We start from the raw sequence: 22,330 nt of genomic DNA, 5'->3' as shown, positions 1-22,330 counted from the left end.
ACTGTGAAGTTTATTATTAACCCTCCGCCGCCCGTCACTGCCCCGGGATGAATTCTCCGAATCTGTATCTCATGGGGGGTCTCAGTGCCCCCCGCTCGTGGCACAAACACTGTTGTGTGAGGATATGCACTTGTTTGCGTCCACTTTTATGTCGGATCACTTCTTTTTATTTCGGCCACAGCGTTCACAGAGATCGCCACAGGCTGCACTCTATCGCCTTTACGCTCACACTGCCACCAAACTATATTTTCCCTGTTCGCCACTTCTCCAACGGGTACTTCGGGGTGACCGCAGTGATCCACACCGTGTGGAGTTTATTTTTCCATTTCCCTTTCAGTCGGCGATTGCCACTACCGCCTTCATGCACTCAGTAAATGATATTAATTCGGGCGTGTCGATGACTATGTATGGGTAAATATGGGCGGTACGTGAAGCCCGCAAAGGCTGCGCCACATTTAGAGTAGATTGTGATTTATAAAGGGAAACAGGCGTAGGACGTGAGTGCGCACTGTTTTATAAATCCGAATATTTTTGTTCGCACGTACATCCTACATTTCTTCCGTACGCCAGCTTCCACGTGAATCCCACGCAAAGCTTTAAAAATGAGGCCCCTGGTGTCAACACCAGAACTACCTTCACCGTGCGAATGGGGCTGGTCAAAGTCACCTGAGGGGGACTATGAACCCTTCTGGACATGCCTACCAGATGCAGGCCAATCAAGTTATGAACTTGTCTCATGCAAATGCAAGAAGGGTTGTGTTGGGCAGTGTAAGTGCAAAAAATCCCACTTACAGTGCACAGCCCTTTGTGTCTGTGAAGGCGAGTGTGACTAGTCTTCCCTGTGATAGACCCTAGGTTTCCCTTGCTCAACATGAGTATTTTGAGATAGAAAGAAGATTCTTAGAAATTCCAAAGTTCCCAATTCAAAGTCTGCATCAAGATAAATGTATAATTAAACATAGAGATCATCCATATCTAACTAGTTGGCGGCCATTTTGAATTTTCAATGAAAATGTTCCACTATCCAAAAGACATTTACCAAGTAGTATGAATGGTAAATAAGTCTGAAATATCATATTAAATCCATCATTCATAAGAAAACAGTTGTTGCTGGCGGACATTTTGAAAAATGGCTGCCATGGGCGCCATGTTGAAAATTCATGATGGCTCCACATCCAAATCTTTTGAGAATGCCTTTGGCTATAAGTGTACCAAATTTCATGCTTTTATCACAAAATGCACAATTCCTTTATATTTTGGAACTAACCTCTTGTACTAACCCCTGTAGGGGGGTCTGGGGGTTTCCCCCCCTGAATTTTTTGTGATTTTAACATGAAAAATAAGCAATTTGGTGTACTCTGGTGAAGAGAATTAAAGACAAAGAAAACTTTTATTTCAGTTCAAATGAATAGTAAAATGAGCCAAACAAGCCAACCTTCTTGACTCTTCCCATACAAAGTGTGTAGGTATATTTACTAAGAAAAACGTTAAATAAAGCTTAGAAAAATGGTAAAATGGGAAAAACCAGCTAGTTGATAAAACTTTTTTCAAGTGAATGAGAGAGAAAAGGCATTAAATAAGATTTTCATTATCATTGCTACACAACCATCAAACACATACAGTATATCTCTCTAGCTGTCCCTCTCTCCCTCTCCCTCTCCCTCTCGCTGTCTCTAACTCTCTCTGTCTGTCTCTCTCACTCACACACACATACACACACACACACACACACACACACACACACACACACACAACTCAGTTGTGCGCTGGAACGGTGCTACAGGGGAGAGGAAAGGTTTGAGTCGGTTGTAATGCACAATCATCTCTGGGCCACCCTCCACTAGCACTATCCTATATAGTACATCTGTCACCCTCTCTATGACCTTGTAGGGACCCCTACATTTTCTTTGCAACTTGGGACAGACACCTTTTTTCCTAGCCTGTGTTCGAACCCAAACCAACTCCCCCTCTGAGTAGTACTGCCACTTGACCCTTACATCGAAAGGAGGCTAACTGAATTATGCTGTGGTTACACAAGAAGGCAGGCAGGCCATGCTGAGTGTTTGGTGGTGGTCGCGCAGATCATAGAGGGTGTTTGTGGCGACAGGGATGATGGGTAGACAGACTGATGCAGGCAAACACTCCCTCAGGGGCTGAACTGATTGACACTGATCACAAGGTCTCAGCAAGGTGCCGTTTAACGTGACACAAATAAGGTCAAAATGATGTTGGCTTACAGCTGTCAGTCATCCAGCCTGTCTGTGACCAGCAAGGTGCCTCAATGAGAGGAGAAAAATAGTGATCCACGGTTTATTTACTGAAGGTCGTCAGGTGAAGGCATAGACACTGTAGTGATTCCCAACCAGGGCTATTAGGAACCCAAGCAGTATTTCTGGATGTGCCTGAGAGTGCATTGTAAGAGTGTGGGGTAGCTCAACTAGCTTGACAAAATAAAGTACATTTACACGGTTGCCCATGAAGTTGTAATTAAATATTGTTGACCTCTTCTCATGAAATGATTGTGACAATGTGATTTATTCTTGATAGATAAAGTGTAGGCTATATCTCCTCAAAACTTTATTGATTAATCTCATCCAAACATATCACAGTGAAAATTAAACCACAGTTAATCTTTGCAAGCTGTGTATTCAGGCTTAAAACACTTAAATAACATGTGTGTGTCTGAGGGTAATCCATTGGCAGAGTGGAGCAATAAACGCAGGGTAATGAAGATGAAAACTTTCAAGCTATAGTGGACACTCTAAACTGTTGAGTCCCACATTGAGCTGACAAAAATGAAAAATAAAATAGCCAGATATAGTAAACTAGAGAGATGAAGTGAGTATTATTGGTCTCATGATGATAGTAGGCCTATTGTATATTTGATTATTTAACCACATTAATCTCAACAGGCTATGAGTGTTTGCAGGGTACATTTATTTTTGGTTTTACTCTCTACATGTGATTTGCTGACAATTATAAAAAAAATACAGAGCCCATCACTGCATGGCTTTATCCTTTAGGCCTACTCTAAAATATACCACAGGATTTCACTGGATAATGTAATGCTAGCATGTAAATAATGGCACCTCATGGCACCAACAACTGGGATTATGACCAAATTGTTTGATATATTATGCATTATAAGCCTTTTACAGTAGTAAAATGATGGTTATTGACTTTAGCAATTTAAATAAAAACAAAATACTTGCAGAAAGTGTTTCCTTGGTGACCGACCGGAATGTGTGACATACGGAGTTCTGTTCCAGAAAGTTGAGTTCTGTGACACAACAATCAGAATTCTGCTCAACTCACACTTCACCCAGAACACTCACTGAACACACATGCTCTTTATCTGTGCTAGTAGGATCGCTTCTGTTTGACTACTCTTGAGACTATCATTGTATTTACACTTGTGAATTTTTCGTTGTCGGTATTTTGGTTCTGTATTTGTTGATGTACAGCAACAAAATATCCATGGAGTTTATTGAAGGAAGCAAGGGAATCTACAGACCCATCAGGGTAAGTGAGAGAGTTTTGCTATTGACCGGAGTTCAACTTTTAACTTTTCTGGACATGTTTTAGAAAACTAGAAATAATATTACATTTTTTCCTTTTAAAGGTTTTGTTTGATACACCGATATATGCTCGGGCTATGCAGATCTGCTGGCATATTCTAAGTTACAGGCTTCATGTAAGAACTTCTATCCTTCCAAAGCCTACACTTATATAAATTCAAATTCTGATAAACGGTGTTGTCATGGATAAACATGACCTATCTCCTTTATGTTTTTAGGTTGCAATTATGATGGAACTCTTCAGGCTTCAGCAGAAAAACCAGATCCCTTCTAAGGTGACTGCTGAGGACATGATCAACCTTATTTTAGAGGAGAGCAAATGCTCACTGAGAGAAGGGTGAGTTACTGATATACAGACAGCCTTAACTCATCCCATGTCATACTAATAATACACTAATGATACGAAGAGTATCAGTAAAAAAAAATACAACTTATTTTTCGTTCTGTTTGAAGTCTCTGGGAGTTTGAAATGGAGGGATTTGATGATGAAGAAGCTAAGCCACTTCTGAAGCTGGTAAGACTAGAATCCTGAAAACACTTACAGTAGATTGGAGTAAATTGTTGCATATCACAGAGTTTATCCACTGAATATGTCAAAACTGAACTGCACATCTAATTTCATGTTTCAGGCGTATGCAGTGAACGTCAGCAATAAAATGAGGGACGTTGAGTGTGAAGCTATGATTCTACTCGACTCTCCAGAAACCGTGCCCCCTAATTTTCAGTGAGTCACACATTATGACACATATTTATTAACAGTTTAATTACTTTTTTTTATTTTTAACTCATCTCATGTTCTGAACATTTCTTTTATTAACTTTAACTTACAGACATCCCAGAGTCATCAGCACAGCGCAAGACTATGCCAGGATGCTGATAGCGAAGGAGCAGGAGGCACCAAAACAGCTCTGTCCATCAGAGGTGGTGCTTGAGGTCGTTCCAAGAGTCCTACAGGCTTTCTTGGGGCTTCCTGATGGCCCACACTTAAGCATGCCTTCCCAACAGCTCAGCAAAATGTCTGTTGGGGTCACAAAGGCCGTTATGGATGGGGTCTGCAGTGCCCTCACAACTGAACATCAGGCCACCTTCTCCCGCAACGTGAGAGATGAAATGGTCCTGTCTGTCCTCACTCAGATAGGACAGACCTGGTCACCTGATGTCCTGGTCAACAAGATGGATTGCCTTGTTCCGCTGCTGCTCAGTGAAATAGTTCAGGTGGCAGTGGGACAGATTTGTGCCTTGTTTCAGCCCCACGGTCCCAAAGTGCTGACTGTCACTACTGTAACCACTCCAGTCCAGGAGGATTCCGACCTGACTGTAACAGAGCAGCAACCAAAACCCAGTCCAGAGACAGACTGTGCTGTGCTGCCACCTCCACCTGCTGAACCTCTGTCTACCACTGATGTTCAAACCAGAGAAGATCTGAATGAGAAGCCAAGCCCAAATAAGGACCTGGAACCCCCTGCCAAAGAACCAGCTTTTGGTGCAGTTCCACCTCCCCTTACACCCCCTGCTGAACCTACACCTGTTGGGATTCAGACCAGGGAGGATGTCATTCCAAAGTATTTGTTGATATACGGCAACAAAATATCAATGGAGTTTATTGAAGGAAGCAAGGGAATCTACAGACCCATCAGGGTATGTGAGAGAGTTTTACTATTGACCAGAGTTCAGCTTGTAACTTTTCTGGACGTGTTTTAGAAAACTAGAAATAACATTTAATTTTTTTCTTTTAAAGGTGTTGTTTGATACATCCATATATGCTCGGGCTATGCAGATCTGCTGGCATATTCTAAGTTACAGGCTTCATGTAAGAACTTCTATCCTTCCAAAACCTACACTTATATAAATTCTGATACACTGTCTTGTCATGGCTAAACATGACCTATCTCCTTTATGTTTATAGGTCGCAATAATGATGGAACTCTTCAGACTTCAGCAGAAAAACCAGATCCCTTCTAAGGTGACTGCTGAGGACATGATCAACCTTATTTTAGAGGAGAGCAAATGCTCACTGAGAGAAGGGTGAGTTACTGATATACAGACAGCCTTAACTCATCCCATGTCATACTAATAATACACTAATGATACGAAGAGTAACAGTAAAAAAAATACAACTTATTTTTCGTTCTGTTTGAAGTCTCTGGGAGTTTGAAATGGAGGGATTTGATGACGAAGAAGCTAAGCCACTTCTGAAGCTGGTAAGACTAGAATCCTGAAAACATTTACAGTAGATTGGAGTAAATTGTTGCATATCACAGAGTTTATCCACTGAATATGTCAAAACTGAAATCTAATTTCATGTTTCAGGCGTATGCAGTGAACGTCAGCAATAAAATGAGGGACGTTGAGTGTGAAGCTATGATTCTACTCGACTCTCCAGAAGCCGTGCCCCCTAATTTTCAGTGAGTCACACATTATGACACATATTTATTAACAGTTTAATTAAGTTTTTTCTTTTTAACTCATCTCATGTTCTGAACATTTCTTTTATTAACTTTAACTTACAGACATCCCAGAGTCATCAGCACAGCGCAAGACTATGCCAGGATGCTGATAGCGAAGGAGCAGGAGGCACCAAAACAGCTCTGTCCATCAGAGGTGGTTCTTGAGGTCGTTCCAAGAGTCCTACAGGCTTTCTTGGGGCTTCCTGATGGCCCACACTTAAGCATGCCTTCCCAACAGCTCAGCAAAATGTCTGTTGGGGTAACAAAGGCCGTTATGGATGGGGTCTGCAGTGCCCTCACAACTGAACATCAGGCCACCTTCTCCCGCAACGTGAGAGATGAAATGGTTCTGTCTGTCCTCACTCAGATAGGACAGACCTGGTCACCTGATGTCCTGGTCAACAAGAAGGATTGCCTTGTTCCGCTGCTGCTCAGTGAAATAGTTCAGGTGGCAGTGGGACAGATTTGTGCCTTGTTTCAGCCCCACGGCCCCAAAGTGCTGACTGTCACTACTGTAACCACTCCAGTCCAGGAGGATTCCGACCTGACTGTAACAGAGCAGCAACCAAAACCCAGTCCAGAGACAGACTGTGCTGTGCTGCCACCTCCACCTGCTGGACCTCTGTCTACCACTGATGTTCCAACCAGAGAAGATCTGAATGAGAAGCCAAGCCCAAATAAGGACCTGGAACCCCCTGCCAAAGAACCAGCTTTTGGTGCAGTTCCACCTCCCCTTACACCCCCTGCTGAACCTACACCTGTTGGGGTTCAGACCAGGGAGGATGTCAATCCAAAGCCAAGTCTGGAAAACGACCCTGCAGAAACCATCACAGAAGGTGACTCTAATGTTGTTCCAGTGCCACCATCACCCCTATCAGCTAAACATCCATCTAAGGTTCAGGCCAGGGAAGCTGTTAATGTAATGCTCAGTCCAAAGACGGACCCAGATACCACAGGAGAACCAGGCTGTGCTGCAGTCCCTACTGAACTTCCATCTTTTAGGATTCAGGCCAATGGGGATGTAGTTACGAAGCCATGTCTGGAAATGGACCCTTCCGAACCCAGCACAGAAGCAGACTCTGCAGTGGTTCAGGGTGCTCTGGCTCCGTTGAACGTTACTATTGAACCTTTGGTCATCATTACATCGCAGAATGGCTTGACCGCCAGCCTGGCTGAGAAAGAGCAGCCAAATGTCAGTGAAGAGACAGTCCCTGTTGTGGTTTCATCTCCACCAACTGTCACCATTGTAACCACTCCAGTCCAGGAGGATTTTAACCTGACTGTAACAGAGCAGCAACCAAAACCCGGTCCAGAGACAGACTGTGCTGTGCTGCCACCTCCACCTGCTGGACCTCTGTCTACCACTGATGTTCAAACCAGAAAAAATCTGAATGAGAAGCCAAGCCCAAATACGGACCTGGACCCCCCTGCCAAAGAACCAGCTTTTGGTGCAGTTCCACCTCCCCTTATACCTCCTGCTGAACCAACATCTGTTAGGATTCAGACCAGAGATGATGTAAATCCAAAGCCAAGTCTGGAAAAGGACCCTGCAGAAACCACCACAGAAGGTGACTCTAATGTTGTTCCAGTGCCACCATCACCCCCATCAGCTAAACATCCATCTAAGGTTCAGACCAGGGAAGCTGTTAATGTAATGCTCAGTCCAAAGACGGACCCAGATACCACAGGAGAACCAGGCTGTGTTGCAGTCCCTACTGAACTTCCATCTTTTAGGATTCAGGCCAATGGCGATTTAGTTAAGAAACCATGTCTGGAAAAGGAAGCTGCAAAACCCACCACAGAAGCAGAGTCTGCAGTTGTTCAGGGTTCTCTGGCTCCGTTAATTGGTAATATTGAACCTTTGGTCATCATTACCACGCAGAATGGCTTGACCGCCAGCCTGGCTGAGAAAGAGCAGCCAAATGTCAGTCAAGAGACAGTCCCTGTTGTGGTTTCATCTCCACCAGCTGGTCAGACCTCCACTACTCAACCCTCTTGCATAACTGATGTCCAAGAAGAAGAGGATAACAATACAATCCCAAAACCCAGCAGAGGTGTGGTTCCGGCTTCAGCAGCTGCCTTGAACCTTCCTCTTGAACCTGTGGTCATTGTTAAAGTGTACTCAGAAGTCAGGAAAACAAAGAAGAGGAGATCTCAGCGCTTCTTCCGCTGGCTCTTCAAACCACTACTCTGTTGCTTCAGAGCCAGTGACAGAGACTGATTGACTATCTTGATGTATTCAATAAATAAAGTTAAAATTAAAAAAAGTGTGGTCATTTGCTAAATGTTGATATGCTGTGCTGATAATAAAATAAGTAAATTTTTCAAAGCAAAACCAACTCAAGCACAGGAGCGGGCCAAGATTTCAAGATTGAGTTCTGAACTCACAGAGAACTATCTGAAAGCCAACTATCACTTAACCATAAACAAGTCATGTCAGCTCAAGTTACTGCTTTGAAGTTGGCCAATAAAATACAGTTTTGATAGGAAAGTCTTGGAGTTAAAACAGTTAGCTGAAATCCCTGCACACATTTCCCCACTCACATGTCAGTCCTCAAGCGAAAGTAACTTGTGTGTTGGAATCATAGAGTTTGGAATACTTATAATTCCAATAATGATGGCTTAAAACTGGATGGTGTTGACATTGAGACATATTGATCATCTGGTCAGTTAGCGGTTGCCCAGGGCTGAATGAAAAGGGAAAGTGTGGAAAACAAATCTTTGTCTCTGTAAATTTTGCCTGGGGTGAGACGCTCAGCACTGAATGCTGACTGGTCGGGTTGCTTCTCTATTGATTTCAGACAGGAATCGGCAGCAGGCCAGCCAAGGCCCCTGAATTAAGACACTGACTAGCTGTGTCTAAATTCAGGGGTCGCATCCTTCTATGGACGCGGTCGACGCGGTCTATGAAGGCCATAGACCGTGAAGGCCGAACCAAAGGCCGAACAAGCGTTGTTAAATGAGACGGTCTCCGCAGGTCTCCGTATACGAGCATTTCCGGTTTGCGTAACAAGCCGTTACCTTGCGTGACGACTCGCCACTCCTGTGCTGCCGAGCAACCCTGATTGCTGCCAATGGAGACAGCCTTGTCAACGGAGGAAGAAAGAAAAAGAAGTCGCCAGACGAAAAGAAAAAAAAGCACAAAATGAAAGAATGACAAGAAAAAGAAAAGACAAGAAAAAAAAGAAAAGAAAGGGAGATAAAAGTTAAGAAGATGGAGCAACACATTGCTGTTTTGTTATTTTTTATTTTATTTTAAAAATTGTACATATATATATGTTGGTCCGCGAAGGATACATCTGTTAGACCCTTCAAAACCGTGAAAAGAAGGCTGCATTTCTCGGCCGCATATGAAGGAGCCTTCGAAATGGGATAAGCCTTGACGCACCCCTATGACGCAATCGGTCTTCAAATGCAGCCTTCGAAGGCTGCGACCCCTTAATTGAGACACACAGCAACTGTCTGGCCAGATTGATTCATTAATTTAAACCATCCATACTTTAATTCAGACATCACACAAACAAAAAAATACACTGTTGGGCCATACCTGCTTTTATTGTGGCTTGCATGTATTCACACAGCACATATCATATTGTATGTATGTGTGTAACTTTGTTGTTGTTTTTATCTTGGCATGAAAAATTAAATGATGGAGAATGTTACAATATTAAGATATTTAGATTTTTTTTTTTTAGAATCCAAATGTATGATCACTGTTTGTTGTTACCACACAGGGATAATATGCCACAGCAAAAAATTACAATATTAATCCACATCTAGAAAACAATGACTGAGGCTATTGTTGCAAATACACTCACGTTATGTCATACCGAAATCTGCAAATTTGAATACACATTGTGGGAAAATATATGATAGAGTGCAAATGTTCCTATCCGGGGTCATAAAATAATTAGTTTGTACTGACTTGTTTGTATGGCTGGAGCAGAAGTGCTGGATTTAGGTCACATGCAAATGTCTTGCTTGTAATATTTTCAGCATGTGTTGATCCATCTGGAGCTTGCTGCAGAATAATAAGCACAAGCTTGGCTAACATGTGCCGACATTAAAAAGGCGGCAAGTGAGACTTTAACTCACAACTGCGTAACTGAAATTAAGTGGGATGTTAAATAGAATGTACTGTTATAAAAAGAAAAAGGTTTGGACACTTGCTGCCCAGTGAGGCCAGTACTGCCCTTCAGAGCCCCAGGATGTGCCATCAGGATTTGTCCCGGAGCCCTTCATTCACTGTCCACACCTCAGCAGCAAAAATGGCATTCATGTATAACACACAATAAGATAGTTACTCTGTCTATGTTCTATCACTGTCAGTTCATTAATGTATACTGGATCCTTCGGTAAGCAGTTCTAAGTTTGGACATGAAAAACATCAATCTTAACCTGTCTTGTTTTCCCACCTGAGGGGCTTCATTGCTTCAGTCTTGGGGCACGGATGATCTGAAGCCTGTAATCAGTCAGTACTCCCTCTGTGTTTATATGTCTGTTCAACGATAGACAGAAGGGAGGACATTTACACACGAGATGAAGTATAGACAAAAACTAGAAGCTTCAAAATTTGATTTATGAAGGACAGGGTTTCAACAAGTTAATTGTAACACTTTTTAAAACCCTTTTAAGACAATTGTGAATCATACAACAAAAAAGTGAGGATATGAAAGAATTCTTTACATATGAATATTGGTAGTGTCTTAGGTCGTCCTCCAAAACGCGTTCTGGTGCTTCCAGTTATCGCTCAATCTGGCTAGCTTGTCAGTACTTTCTGCCTCTATAATCTTACTGTGTCCATATACTGTATGTCTGTGTGGGATGCCCTCGTGATTGATGCACGTGAGTAAGCTCTTATAGCAACAACTTGCTGGTTTTTAACTAGTTGGGGCAGTGGCCGGCTAGCCTCATTCTTTAAATTTTGTCTTTGTGATGTTGGATACTTGATCAAAGTCACATGATGTATGTCTATCTTGCACTGGATGAAATCAGAGGTGGGAACTTTGTGAAACATTCATCCCAGACATGTCTCATGCTGCTCTACGTATTTTAACACCACTATTGCTCAGGCTCAAAACACAGTGCAAATCAACACCATATCTGTGATTATTACTTTACAGGAATCACAGTTATATAAATATACAGTTAACCCTCATCCTACCAACCTATTTTACATACATGGACTACCTACTGGCAAGTTGTAAAAGAAACAACCAATGTTTTTTACTTTTCTCTTCTAAAAACCTTATTAGCTATGTCATTAATGTGATTTGAGTAAAAAATATATATTATTTTTATTTTAGGTAAAATGTAAGTTGCATATTGTATTCGATGGATATATACTTATTGCAAATTGCAGCTTTTATCCCTAGTAGATTCAACTTTAGAACCTGTTTACCTTTGTTTTAATCTTGTTTCATTTAGTTTTAACCCTTGTATTATGTTCACTTTTTAGACCCTCTGGTAATGTTCGGTCAAGGTGACATTGTTGGAAGAAAAAAAAGATCAAAATCCTTTACATATACAGTACGACTTGTATCTAAATTCCAATCAATATAAATAACACTTGTGATAATTGTTTGACATTAATCTTTGCTTGATCACATTTCACAATGGAAGTGTCGGGGCGCTTGTGGTGTCGTGGTTAGAGTGCCCCCCTCCCCCCCCCCAATAGAGGCTCAGTCCTCATAAGCAGCAGACCACGGGTTCAAATCCATGACAGAGTTCCCCTAACCCCCCTGATGATGTAGCCTGGTTCTACCAGACCATCGTACTCATTTCATTTGTACAGAAGGTCTGGAATCGCTCAATTGACAAACGTTAACTCACTTGAAGGCGGGTGTCTGTTGAAGTTTAAAACTATTGGATCTGCCCAGTGCCACTCTGGATCTGCCAACCAACCATGTCATGCGCCGGCTTCTGAGCCACTCCTTCTGTTCGCTGATTGGACCGGCAGAAATCTGTCCGGAGAAAACCTAAGAATATACTGCACACCCAGACTGACTACTGAAGGGAAATGAAAATTGAGCGGAAGTAGTAGGCGGGCGGTGCCAGGCTACTGATGATGTGTGATATACTTTAAATTAGGACCCATGGCAAACATGACCCAATAAATAGCTACATCTATTAAAACTGCAAAGAAGGAATTGGAATGACCCCAGTCAGTAGGATGAGGGTTAAATACAATGTGTTTTTATTTATTTTTATTTAACCTTTGTTCAACAAGCCATGTCATTAAGAACAAATTCTTTACAATGACGGCCTGGCAAAAGGTCAAAGCTGGTCGACAGAGTCAGGCCAGCTGTTTCTCTACGTTTTAAGTCTTGCTCCAGACTATGTACGTATCACAGATACATGAGTGAGTGGTATTGGTTGCCTCATCTCAGTCAAATAGGAGTTATTGCCATATGTCAAACTTTTCCCTTAAACAAAAGGGCTGTGTCAGTTATAAAAAGAACACATTTCATTCATGTGCATTCTTTAGTCCACTCTAAATATTTGAGCGGTTCAGTGTTTCGCGTCTGGAAAAATGTAAACCACCAGCTTCTCTTTTTATAAAAAAAGAAATTTATTTATATTTTAGAAATGTTACAATATGATACATTACAGTAAACACCATGGGACAAACAACATGTAGTGTAGGTAGGAACTGTGCAAAGGAACAGGACTGTGTTGTATGTATGTGCGAGTGTACTGCATCTAGACCCGATCAAACCCTGGATGGAGACTTTTCCTTTCTTTTATCTACACTAGCGGATTTGATACTAGCGAGCAACAAAGCTAAACCACACAGGCAGCAAACGTATGGCTTCACGTCAAGTTTAAAGTTGACCATGCTTGAAATGATTACAAGTATTTAAATAAATTGTGTACTGTTATGTCTTATTCATATAAGTACAAAGGCAACGTAGGTTTGCATATTGCAGTTATTAATGAATGATTATGCAGTGCTGTGCTAGTGTAGATACCATAATTTAACTGTAACCTATTTGTTTTTGTTTTTTTGCTCTGTTGTGACCTTTTGCCCTGCATTGACTGAGGCGAAGGGGGCAAAGGTCATGAGGTGAGTCAACCTCCTGTTGTAGTTAGCAGTGGTCACTTTTACCAGCCTCTAAAGTTACATCAACCACTTTTCCCCTGTGGGATCAAACATGGGATTTACCAGGGCAACTAGACCACATGATGCATGAGTTATTGTTTATTTCAAATATAACCCAGAGGGCATTTCTGCTTTTCAAAAGATTGCACAAGTAGATCACAGAACTATGGTCTGAACACATTGAAATCAATAACAATGAAGCCTTGGCTGACCCTGTTTGGCCCTACAGTGGATAATGGCTTCTGGAGGTGTTTTTTTTCTTTTTGTTGCACTTGGCTGCAGTGAGCACTCTTTTTCACCAGACCACTGACCGCTCCATGGATGGGCGTGGCTTATTTGGCAGTGATGACGGCTGGCATGTCAGTGACGATGACCACTGGCAGGTCGGTGGTGGGTTCAGGTGTTGCCCCGTCCTCATCCGAGTCACTTTCACTGCTGTCGCTCTCGTCTGAATCGCTGTCGGCGGCTCCGGGCGTGGCTGTGGCCTCCTCGCTGTCTCCGTCCTCTGAGTCCTGGCTGGCACTGGCGCTGTCACTGGCAGAGCTGGTGGTTTCCTCCTCTTCCTCCTCTTCCTCTGTGGTGCTGGAGCTGTCACTCTCACTGGTGGTGGGGTCACTGGTGCTAGCGACCTCCTCCTCCAGTGGGAGCGCTGCCTGGCGGAGGCTGATGTCCTGGTCCTCCACCTCAGGGGTGCTGGTGTCCTCTTCCAGGAGCTCAGTGTGGACCTGGAGTGCCTAGGAGGTGAGACAGAGAAGGGATGGGGCCGTTAGTTTGTTTCATTTGGCTGTAAATCCACAGTACCAAAAAACAAACTCATGTAGATCAAACTGACCTGTACCTTGTAAACCTGCAGTGACTTCTCCACCTCGTTGCCTTCTGTCATGTCGTAGGCCATCTTATTTCCCTTGCCAGCAAACTCGTAGGACTTGTAGGGAGCGGGAGCCTTGTGGTAGGTTTTTTCCTCCATGTACATGTTGGACTTGTAATCGCTGGGGTAGGATCCCAGGCTATCGCCGCGGCCTGTATCATTGTCTGTAACGATAGTGACCAGAATGGGCTCCTCGGTGGTTTCAGCCAGGGGCTCCTCAGTGACCACAGCAGGGGTGGCAGCGGTGGCGGGAGCTGGGGTGGAGGACTCGCCCGACTCTGAGCTGTCACTAGAGTCATCCTCATCGGTCTCCTGGAGACACAGAGGAGGGAAGGATGGTGAGTGAAAATGAGATTTGGTATTTGGAGCAAAAGGCATATACTGTATTCCCTCCCTGAAGTATTTCACCATCTGTGTCCTTCATTTTGTTTCCGTCAATCTAGTTGACTGACTTTGCTTTTTTAGGCAGATGTTCTACCAGATTTTGTTTGGCACAAAGGTCCGGCAATTTCGGCAAAACTATTATCTTGATACTGAGTATCCTTCATAACATGATTGGAGTAGCAGTTATCTATTATTTGAAATAGTCTCTTTTGTTTATTTCTGGGGATTTTACTAATTGAAACAAACCTCTGCTTCATCATCGTCATCATCATCGTCGCTGTCTTCACTGTCCTTGCTGTCGACAGAGGTTGTGGACGAGGTTGTGTCTGGGCTGTCAGAAGTGACTTCTACTAGAGCCTCTGCTGCCACCTGCTGCAAAAAAATGAAACACATTAATAAATCATTGTAATGCATAAATACATGAGAATCATCTGATTTGAACAAGGTACATTATGTTTGGTTGGACATTTCTCACCTGGTCTTCATCTGAGCTGGCTGTGCTCTCGTCAGAGCTGGCAAAGGCTGCTTTTACAACTTCCTGCAACATCAGAGAATGAGTTTGTTACCAGATGGCTCTTTGCCTTTTGATTGATTATGAGGGTCTGAAAACGGCCATTAAACAAAGGACCACAAAGTCAGTATTACTCCCAGCACGTCAAAAACTGCTCTTTGGTATTAGGTCCATACACAAAAGGTCTCCTAAGCATATTTATCAGACACAAACACATTATTCCAATGTAAACCAATTAGCCAAATAGCTCTGACCATGCGTCGGTTATTGACGCACTGGAGTGAGGTGTTGTCAAAAGTTTAGTTCAAATCAACAAGTGTTCTGTAACATGGCTGAGTATGCTTTTAATGTGAGTGTGCAGTTGAAACCATTACACATTGTTTTGCTGTCATTCTGTCAAATAATGAAATGCAAATTTGCTTAGCGGTACAAACCACTTGTAATGCTTTGAATCTGGGTCTTTTGGTCGCCCCTGGCTGTCAGAGCCCTGAGGCAGTTACTAACTACTCAACCTACTTGATAAAACAGCCTTGGGTAAATTGATAGCAAAAGAAAGTGGCTAACTGCATAAGAGGGCGACATCAGAGGAGGGACTATAGGAGAAAGACTCAAAAGACATATGAGGTCAAGAAAGGAGAAACAATCTAGAATAAATGAATAGAAAACGTAATAGAAAAGGAGAAGATAAAATCAAACAAAATGGTGTGGAAAATGATGTATGTGGATAAAGTGAAGGAATATTTCACCTGTAAAGCTGCTGCAATGATCTGAGGAACTTCTGCTGGTGCTGCTGGTGCTGCTGGTCGTCTCACCTGTGGACAAGACCACCTTCAGTCATTGTGGACATCTCTCTCTCTCTCTCTCTCTCTCTCTCTCAATCTCTATATCAATCTATTTATATGTCTACAAATACTCACCACTTCCTCCGAGCTCTCTGAACTGCTAACCGAGAATTTTCTCGCCTAAAAAATGAACAAAGATAAATGCAAATTTTATCAATAAAAATGTTAAAAAATGCAATGTCATTTAAAGACAGAGCTGCAGTTCACAGTTCAGCAAAGGTCAATGAAGTTTTGGCTCGACTGAGGAAAACAAACTCACCGGCCGACAGAGGACTGTGGCAAAGAGCAAAACGAAAACAACGGCCACTTTCATTGTGTCACAGTTTGGGCTCTGGATGGGGGGAAAAACAGAAAGACACGCAGGTTAAAGTCGCACGATGAAAGATCACACTGTTAGCCAGCAGTGGCACTTCCTGGGCACTTGGTTTGTCACCGGAAGTCCCTAATTACAGACCTGAACGAGCGGTTATGCGTCCCTGCCAACTCCGTTTCAAGACACTAACATTTTTCTCTGTCATCAGAGTGAGAAAATCACATCGTTTGGGTTTGTGGTGTGTTAAACTATGAGGCAGAATGTTTTTGGTGCAAAAGATGTGAGAGAATAATGGGTATAATTTACCAAGAGATGAAATTAGTCTGTGGGTGTTTGTCTGGAAAGGTTTAAGGGAGAAAAACAGAGGTTTTTAGAGGTTCTTCTGTCTGAGTGCAGTTGTACATTTTCACAAATCACTCTGCAAAGCAATCTTAGAGAGTACCACTCTTTAGTAAGTAAGGACATTATCATGGATTCAATTTTAACCGATGCATATCAATGCACACTGAATACAATTACTAGACACTCGTGTCAACTTTTTTTTCAGGCCATAGGATATACGGTCTATTCATCTTGCAATCAGTCAATCAATCCACATGCACTGCATGCCTTGTTTCATGTGTGCGGGTCGCAAATATATAGTTCCATAAAAAAAAATAAAAGCAGCTGGTCACTGTAGTTTTCAATAAACCTCATTTATACAACGGTAAATAGTGTATGGAATTAGTGTGAGTCAAAAATAAACAAAAGTTTGACTGTGTATTGTGATAAACAATGTAGTTAGAGATTTACACAGTAATCGCAACAGCAAACTTTACTGAAGTAGATGTACTGAGTAAAATATCTACATGTCAGCATAGTGCAGCCCTGTTTCGTGCCGGTTTTAAGACTTGTCAACAGCAGCTTTAAAAAGATTTCTTCTTCTTTTTCCGTCACTGTAACAAGCGTCTCGTTTCATGCATGCCGTGGGAGACGCAGTCTGCGCGTCTGCTTCTCTCTTTAATGATGGACTCTTCCTATACTGTATAATTCACTGGGTTATAAGTGGAAAGCCACAGTGCAGCAGAAACATGACAGACGCCCATATGACTGTATGTGTGTGTCTATTTCTGCACGTCTAACTTTGCAAAAGGACATGAATGAGTTTTGGATCCTGCGAGTGGACACATATTTGGAAACTGGGGGACATTTTTTGCAGTCTTTAACTTTTTTAAGGGCTGTTTGATGGTTAAGATTTGTTTTGAGTCATGGTTTTAGGGTTAATTTAGGTTTAAGTAAGGGGTGGCATGTAGTTAAAGGAGTAGTTTGGGAAATATGCTAATTTGCTTCTTTAAGAGAGTTTTGTGAGAAAATCGATATACCAGTTTTGAATTTTGGTGCTAAAAATGAAGCCAAAGCTAGCATAGAATGAGCTTACCTTTGCATTAAGACTACAAGCTAGGGGAAGTCTTATCAAAATGGTGTTGTTGCCAGGCAACGAGTGGACATTTTTATCTAATCTTTGTTACCTTTATTGCAAACTTTAAGCTCATTTTCTAAAACCAATTTTTCTTAAAGACCTGAGCAGGGAACATCAATCTTCTGTTGAACTGTCAGCACCTCATGGACACATGCAGACAAGGCCAACTGGTCATGAGTGGACAACACTTCAGTTCTAGGAGTCATACGCCATAACAATCGAACCACTGGTCAATGAAAATGACTTTGCAAAGATTTGGAATGTGATTTGATTAATTTTGAATTCTCCACCTGGTGACTGAAAAACACCAGTCTTAGCTTTTATTCCCCACTATAATTGTTCCCTTCATTTTTATAGTCCCATGGTATTCATACAGACAGCACACGTAGAAATTGACGAGCATACGGGGGCGCCCTTAGCTCAGTTGGTAGGGCGTCCCCCCCCGGGCCGGGCCCAGCAGCAGACAAGGGTTCGATTCCCGCCCGCGGTTGTTCTCTGCATGTCACTCCCCTCTCTGCCCCATTTCACCTCTGTCTCTCTGCACTGTCAATAAAGCATAAACATGCCCAAAAAATATCTTAAGAAAAAAAAAACCGGCTACATAATATGCACCTTAACCACAAAGCCATCAGGATTCCCCCAACCAATCCCAGCTCTTATTTTGATAATCAGCTTGATTATCAGATTATATCAAACACTTTAGTCTCAGCCCTCACTACGCAAAGAACCTAAACCTATTCTCAGCTCTTCAGTTAGAAACCAGTGTTGACTGAACCAGTAGTTCATCAGTACTGTATATTGTTGTCAGTTTGTTTACTCTGTGTGTAATCCAGAGGTTAGTTTCCAGCTGCCCACAGCTTCCCTGTCCTGCCATGGTCACACTGTGACACTAATAAGCCAATCAAACATGGCCGCCCCCGGCTCCAACTCCTAACCAATCACGGAGGACTTCCACCACCATTTGAGTTTTGAAAAATAACTTTAACTGCAATACAGTTCAGATGTTTTCTGGTGCATAACCAAACCCTCAATGTGAGTGTGTTCCAAAATGACTTTTAATTTCTGATAATGTTGTACAAGTCTGTCAAAACAAAACTGCAATTTGCTAGGAAACTGTGAACAGTCAAAGTCGGACTCTGTATCCTCACAAGGATTGACCAGCAAAACAATGTTCAGGCCATTGCTCTCCATTATTTACCATTATCATATTCATCATCTCTTTGTGTCAGTTGATTGTAATAGCATATTTCCTTAGATACTAACAAATGCTTGTTTCTTGTTTTTAAGTAAGATGTTCTTTGTGTTAAATATGGTTTGAATACAGGTTAAGAAGAAATGTATGGAAAATAATTGATTATCTTTCTTTAAAGACAGTTTGCATTGTAACCGAATGCACATTTAAAAAAATGTTTACCTACATTCACTGTGATGAGTGAGGAAATCCACAAAGAAAAAACATGAGAACATGGCTGTATATACAGTATATGCTCCGATATAAACACAAGAGCATCAGTGAGGTCCTACACTGTAGCAATAAGATTTTACTAAATTTGAAAACAATAAAATACATAGAAAAGTACAAAAAAGCATCTAAACAGGGTTTTAAAAATACATTTGACCAATTGGTGTATTTCAAATCCATGAAAGAACGTTTGAACGAGTTTCTGAATGTGGCATTGTTTTTCTTTAGGCTAAATAAAGCTTATACAAATATTAACCTGCCCTCCCACTCTCATAACACCACCAGTGTTGCAGAAAAACTCTGTTAACAGTAAACTCATTGTTGAGCTTGTCATGCATCCATTCTGACCTTGTTCGCAGTTGGAAGAAGCTTGAGGAGTTGTGTGGCTGCAGATTGTGGATCAGAACTAGACGGACGTGGTTTGGTCTTGTGTTTATCTCCTGGGTTCCCCTGGATGTTGCTGGCTGCTCAGTGATGCTGCTGCTGAAACTGGGGCTCCTGGTTGGCTTATAAAGCCCCCAGTCTCTGGCGGCAGCCAATCAGCGGGGAGCTTGTGATGTCATGAGGTTAACCACTCCGTGGTCCACCTCTCCTCTCTCTCTCCCACTCTTCCTGTGGTTGGTGAGACGGCAAACACACTCACACACAATGCAAAGACAAATACATGGATAAATACATGCAGACATTTACAGCCCAGACAGAAGTTTGTGATTGCACTTTCTGCCCCTCTCCCTGACATGCACACACACACACACACACACACACACACACACACACACACACACACACACACACACACACACACAGTTAATTTGAGGACATGCAGTGACAGGCTCTGGGAAAAAACGGCAGCATATAGGTGCGGGTGGTATGATAGTGATTCAGCTTCCTCACAGACAGAAGAAACTCATCTGACTCTGGATAATTGGGAATTTGTCTGCGACACCAGACTCACATTTCTTAAACTGTCAGACAAAGGGGGAGGAAAGAAATATGTTTCTTGTGTGTTTAACTTTGTCCGTGTAACAGTAAATTTAAGTCATTTGTTGTATAAATCCATGGATATCATTTGAAGAGTTAAGTCAAGGTGCGCACTGGAAATGATAAAGATACAGTCAAATTGCATCTCTGTTTACAAAATCTGCTGCACACCATTTATTAAGCATGGCTGTGTTTAATCACCGCCACATCACATCAGCTCTGTCATGTATTATACAGCCCAAGAAACACAGATTTAAAAATCTACAGCATTTTAGCTAGTTTTAGTCAAGAATTCAGAAAACAGAACTGAAAAACACACAGAGCAGAATTCATGGTAACATATCTTGGAATTATAGGATAGTAAATTAATTCAGATAATTATTCAGCTGCAACACATTCCCTAAACAGAACACTTAGCTTAGCAATACATGCTCATAGTTTATCAACCTAACATTTTGTTAAATGAATAGTAGTATTCTCCACCAAGATCCAGATTTACATCTTGCTGACATTCATTGCGAAATAAGACTGAGGGGCGGATCGTATGAAAAAAAAAATCGAAAGGGGGCCAGGTGGGGTGTATCCAGACAGACATGCATTCCCCAAATTCTCATGTAATTTGGATTTACGCTAGCAGTGTCGATGAGACTTCAGCATAATTAAACTTGTTTGGCCTTTAAAGTGTCTGAGGGTGTCTGCGTTGATGTCTGACACACTGTCCAGGTATATATATACAATGCGCGTGCACAACACACACACACACACACACACACACACACACACACACACACACACACACACACACACACACACACACACACACAAAGAGTAATTTTACATCTTAGTGCACTGACACACAAAACTAGACATAGGTAGTTAGGTTACATTTTGCTTAAGGGACTCTCCAATCCACAGTCTGAACACTGATCATTAAAGCTGGTAAAGACACTTTTCAATATATTTTATTCTACATAATGTCTAAACTTTACTGGAACCCACAGCTACCTTGGTGCTTCTGATGTCTTGCAACAAGCACTGCATAAAACGCTGGAAAGACAAAGATGGCGACAATCTGATTAACACAGTGGAGCATTTAGCAGCTAAAGCTTCAAGAGTAGGTTGAGACTGAATGAGAGCTAAACCTCTAATCAGAGTGATTATTAAACTTACATTGAACACTCAAGGTGAGTATAGATCCACATTGCGTTAACAGCTTGTAAGGTTACCCCAGTTGGCCCAAAATAATCAATTAATCCAGCTTCAGCGAAGTCTGTATGAGTGATAGATTAATTGAAACTTCATTAAAAAACTAATATATTTCTGCCTCAATGGCATTGTATGTACTCAATGCATGATCTGTCTCATCTCACTATTGTGCACCAACATGTTTACCCCAGGACTTTAATGTAAATGATTTCGCTTCAAAGCTCTTTTGCTGGAAAACATAAAGTGTAAATATAATCCACATAACCTAAATCAGTTATTCAGAATACTGGCGTCAGCTGCTCTGCATGTAATCGGCAAATAAACTTTTGGGGGATCCCGAAATTAATATCCAATCACAAGAGAGAACGCTACAAACCGACACCCGTGTCACTCATGGTCTCACTGCCGGTGCACGCCAGAGGACAAATGGGTGAATGTGTATGCGCCTACAATGGCGGAGCAGGTAAAAATCCTTCCCAATGTCTGTTTTGATGGTTTTTTATCATGTATTATCACAATTACTTATCTGAGATGATGCTAGATAACTCGCTGTTTGAAGACCGCAGTGCATTAATGTGGTGACGTAGGGACGAGCGAGGGGACTGCTAACTGCAGTAACTGACAGGAAGTTAGCTAAAAGAACCATTCCGCTTACAGCACCTATAACATAATTGGCCTGACACATGCATGGCTCAGGATGTACACACTAATTCATGAAAACATGCATGGATAAGTTGCCATTTACTGGATTTGACACCATGTATCCATCAACAGTGTCAGTCACTGGGTGAACACACACACACACACACACACACACACACACACACACACACACACACACACACACACACACACACACACACACACACAGCGACAGTGTGATTACAGTAGCACAGTGTGTCATCACTCTGATGGTACAGACATGTTGAACTCTGACAGCTTGATGAGGCCTCAGAGTCACAAACGTGCAATCACACAGCCGCTCTTATCAAAGCTCTCTTCATCCACCGACACCCCCGAGGTATAACGCACATAGAACACAGAGCAGAGGCGTCCTGCACTGTCTCGTATGGCTCCAGGGAACCAACGCTGTTTGATAACTGAAAATAATAGATCTTCAATGATTTTGGATATTTGTTGTCCCTATTAAAAGGTGGACCTACATAATGCTTGTTGT

General features: G+C 42.1%; 1 protein-coding gene across 3 annotated transcripts; it reads right to left on the bottom strand.

Annotated features, from left to right (window-relative positions):
* Window positions 1-12,919: 12,919 nt before the first annotated feature.
* On the bottom strand, window positions 12,920-19,444 carry spp1 (secreted phosphoprotein 1). Of its 3 annotated transcripts, none has more exons than XM_080047115.1 (8): window positions 19,315-19,444; window positions 15,992-16,063; window positions 15,808-15,852; window positions 15,637-15,702; window positions 14,855-14,917; window positions 14,626-14,751; window positions 13,960-14,307; window positions 12,920-13,861 (listed from the first exon to the last, which is right to left on the bottom strand). In XM_080047115.1, the coding sequence occupies exons 2-8, from the start codon at window positions 16,043-16,045 to the stop codon at window positions 13,460-13,462; spliced, it is 1,104 nt and encodes a 367-aa protein (XP_079903241.1). In that variant the 5' UTR covers window positions 16,046-16,063; window positions 19,315-19,444; the 3' UTR covers window positions 12,920-13,459. The 3 variants fall into 3 exon arrangements, with proteins under 3 accessions (XP_079903241.1, XP_079903243.1, XP_079903242.1); XM_080047117.1 differs by having other exon boundaries at window positions 13,966-14,307; XM_080047116.1 differs by having other exon boundaries at window positions 14,626-14,748.
* Window positions 19,445-22,330: the final 2,886 nt, after the last annotated feature.

This window comes from Ammodytes marinus (genome assembly GCF_949987685.1).
Source record: "Ammodytes marinus genome assembly, chromosome: 18".
Classification (NCBI taxonomy): domain Eukaryota; kingdom Metazoa; phylum Chordata; class Actinopteri; order Uranoscopiformes; family Ammodytidae; genus Ammodytes; species Ammodytes marinus.
This window is presented reverse-complemented; position numbering and strand designations above follow the sequence as displayed.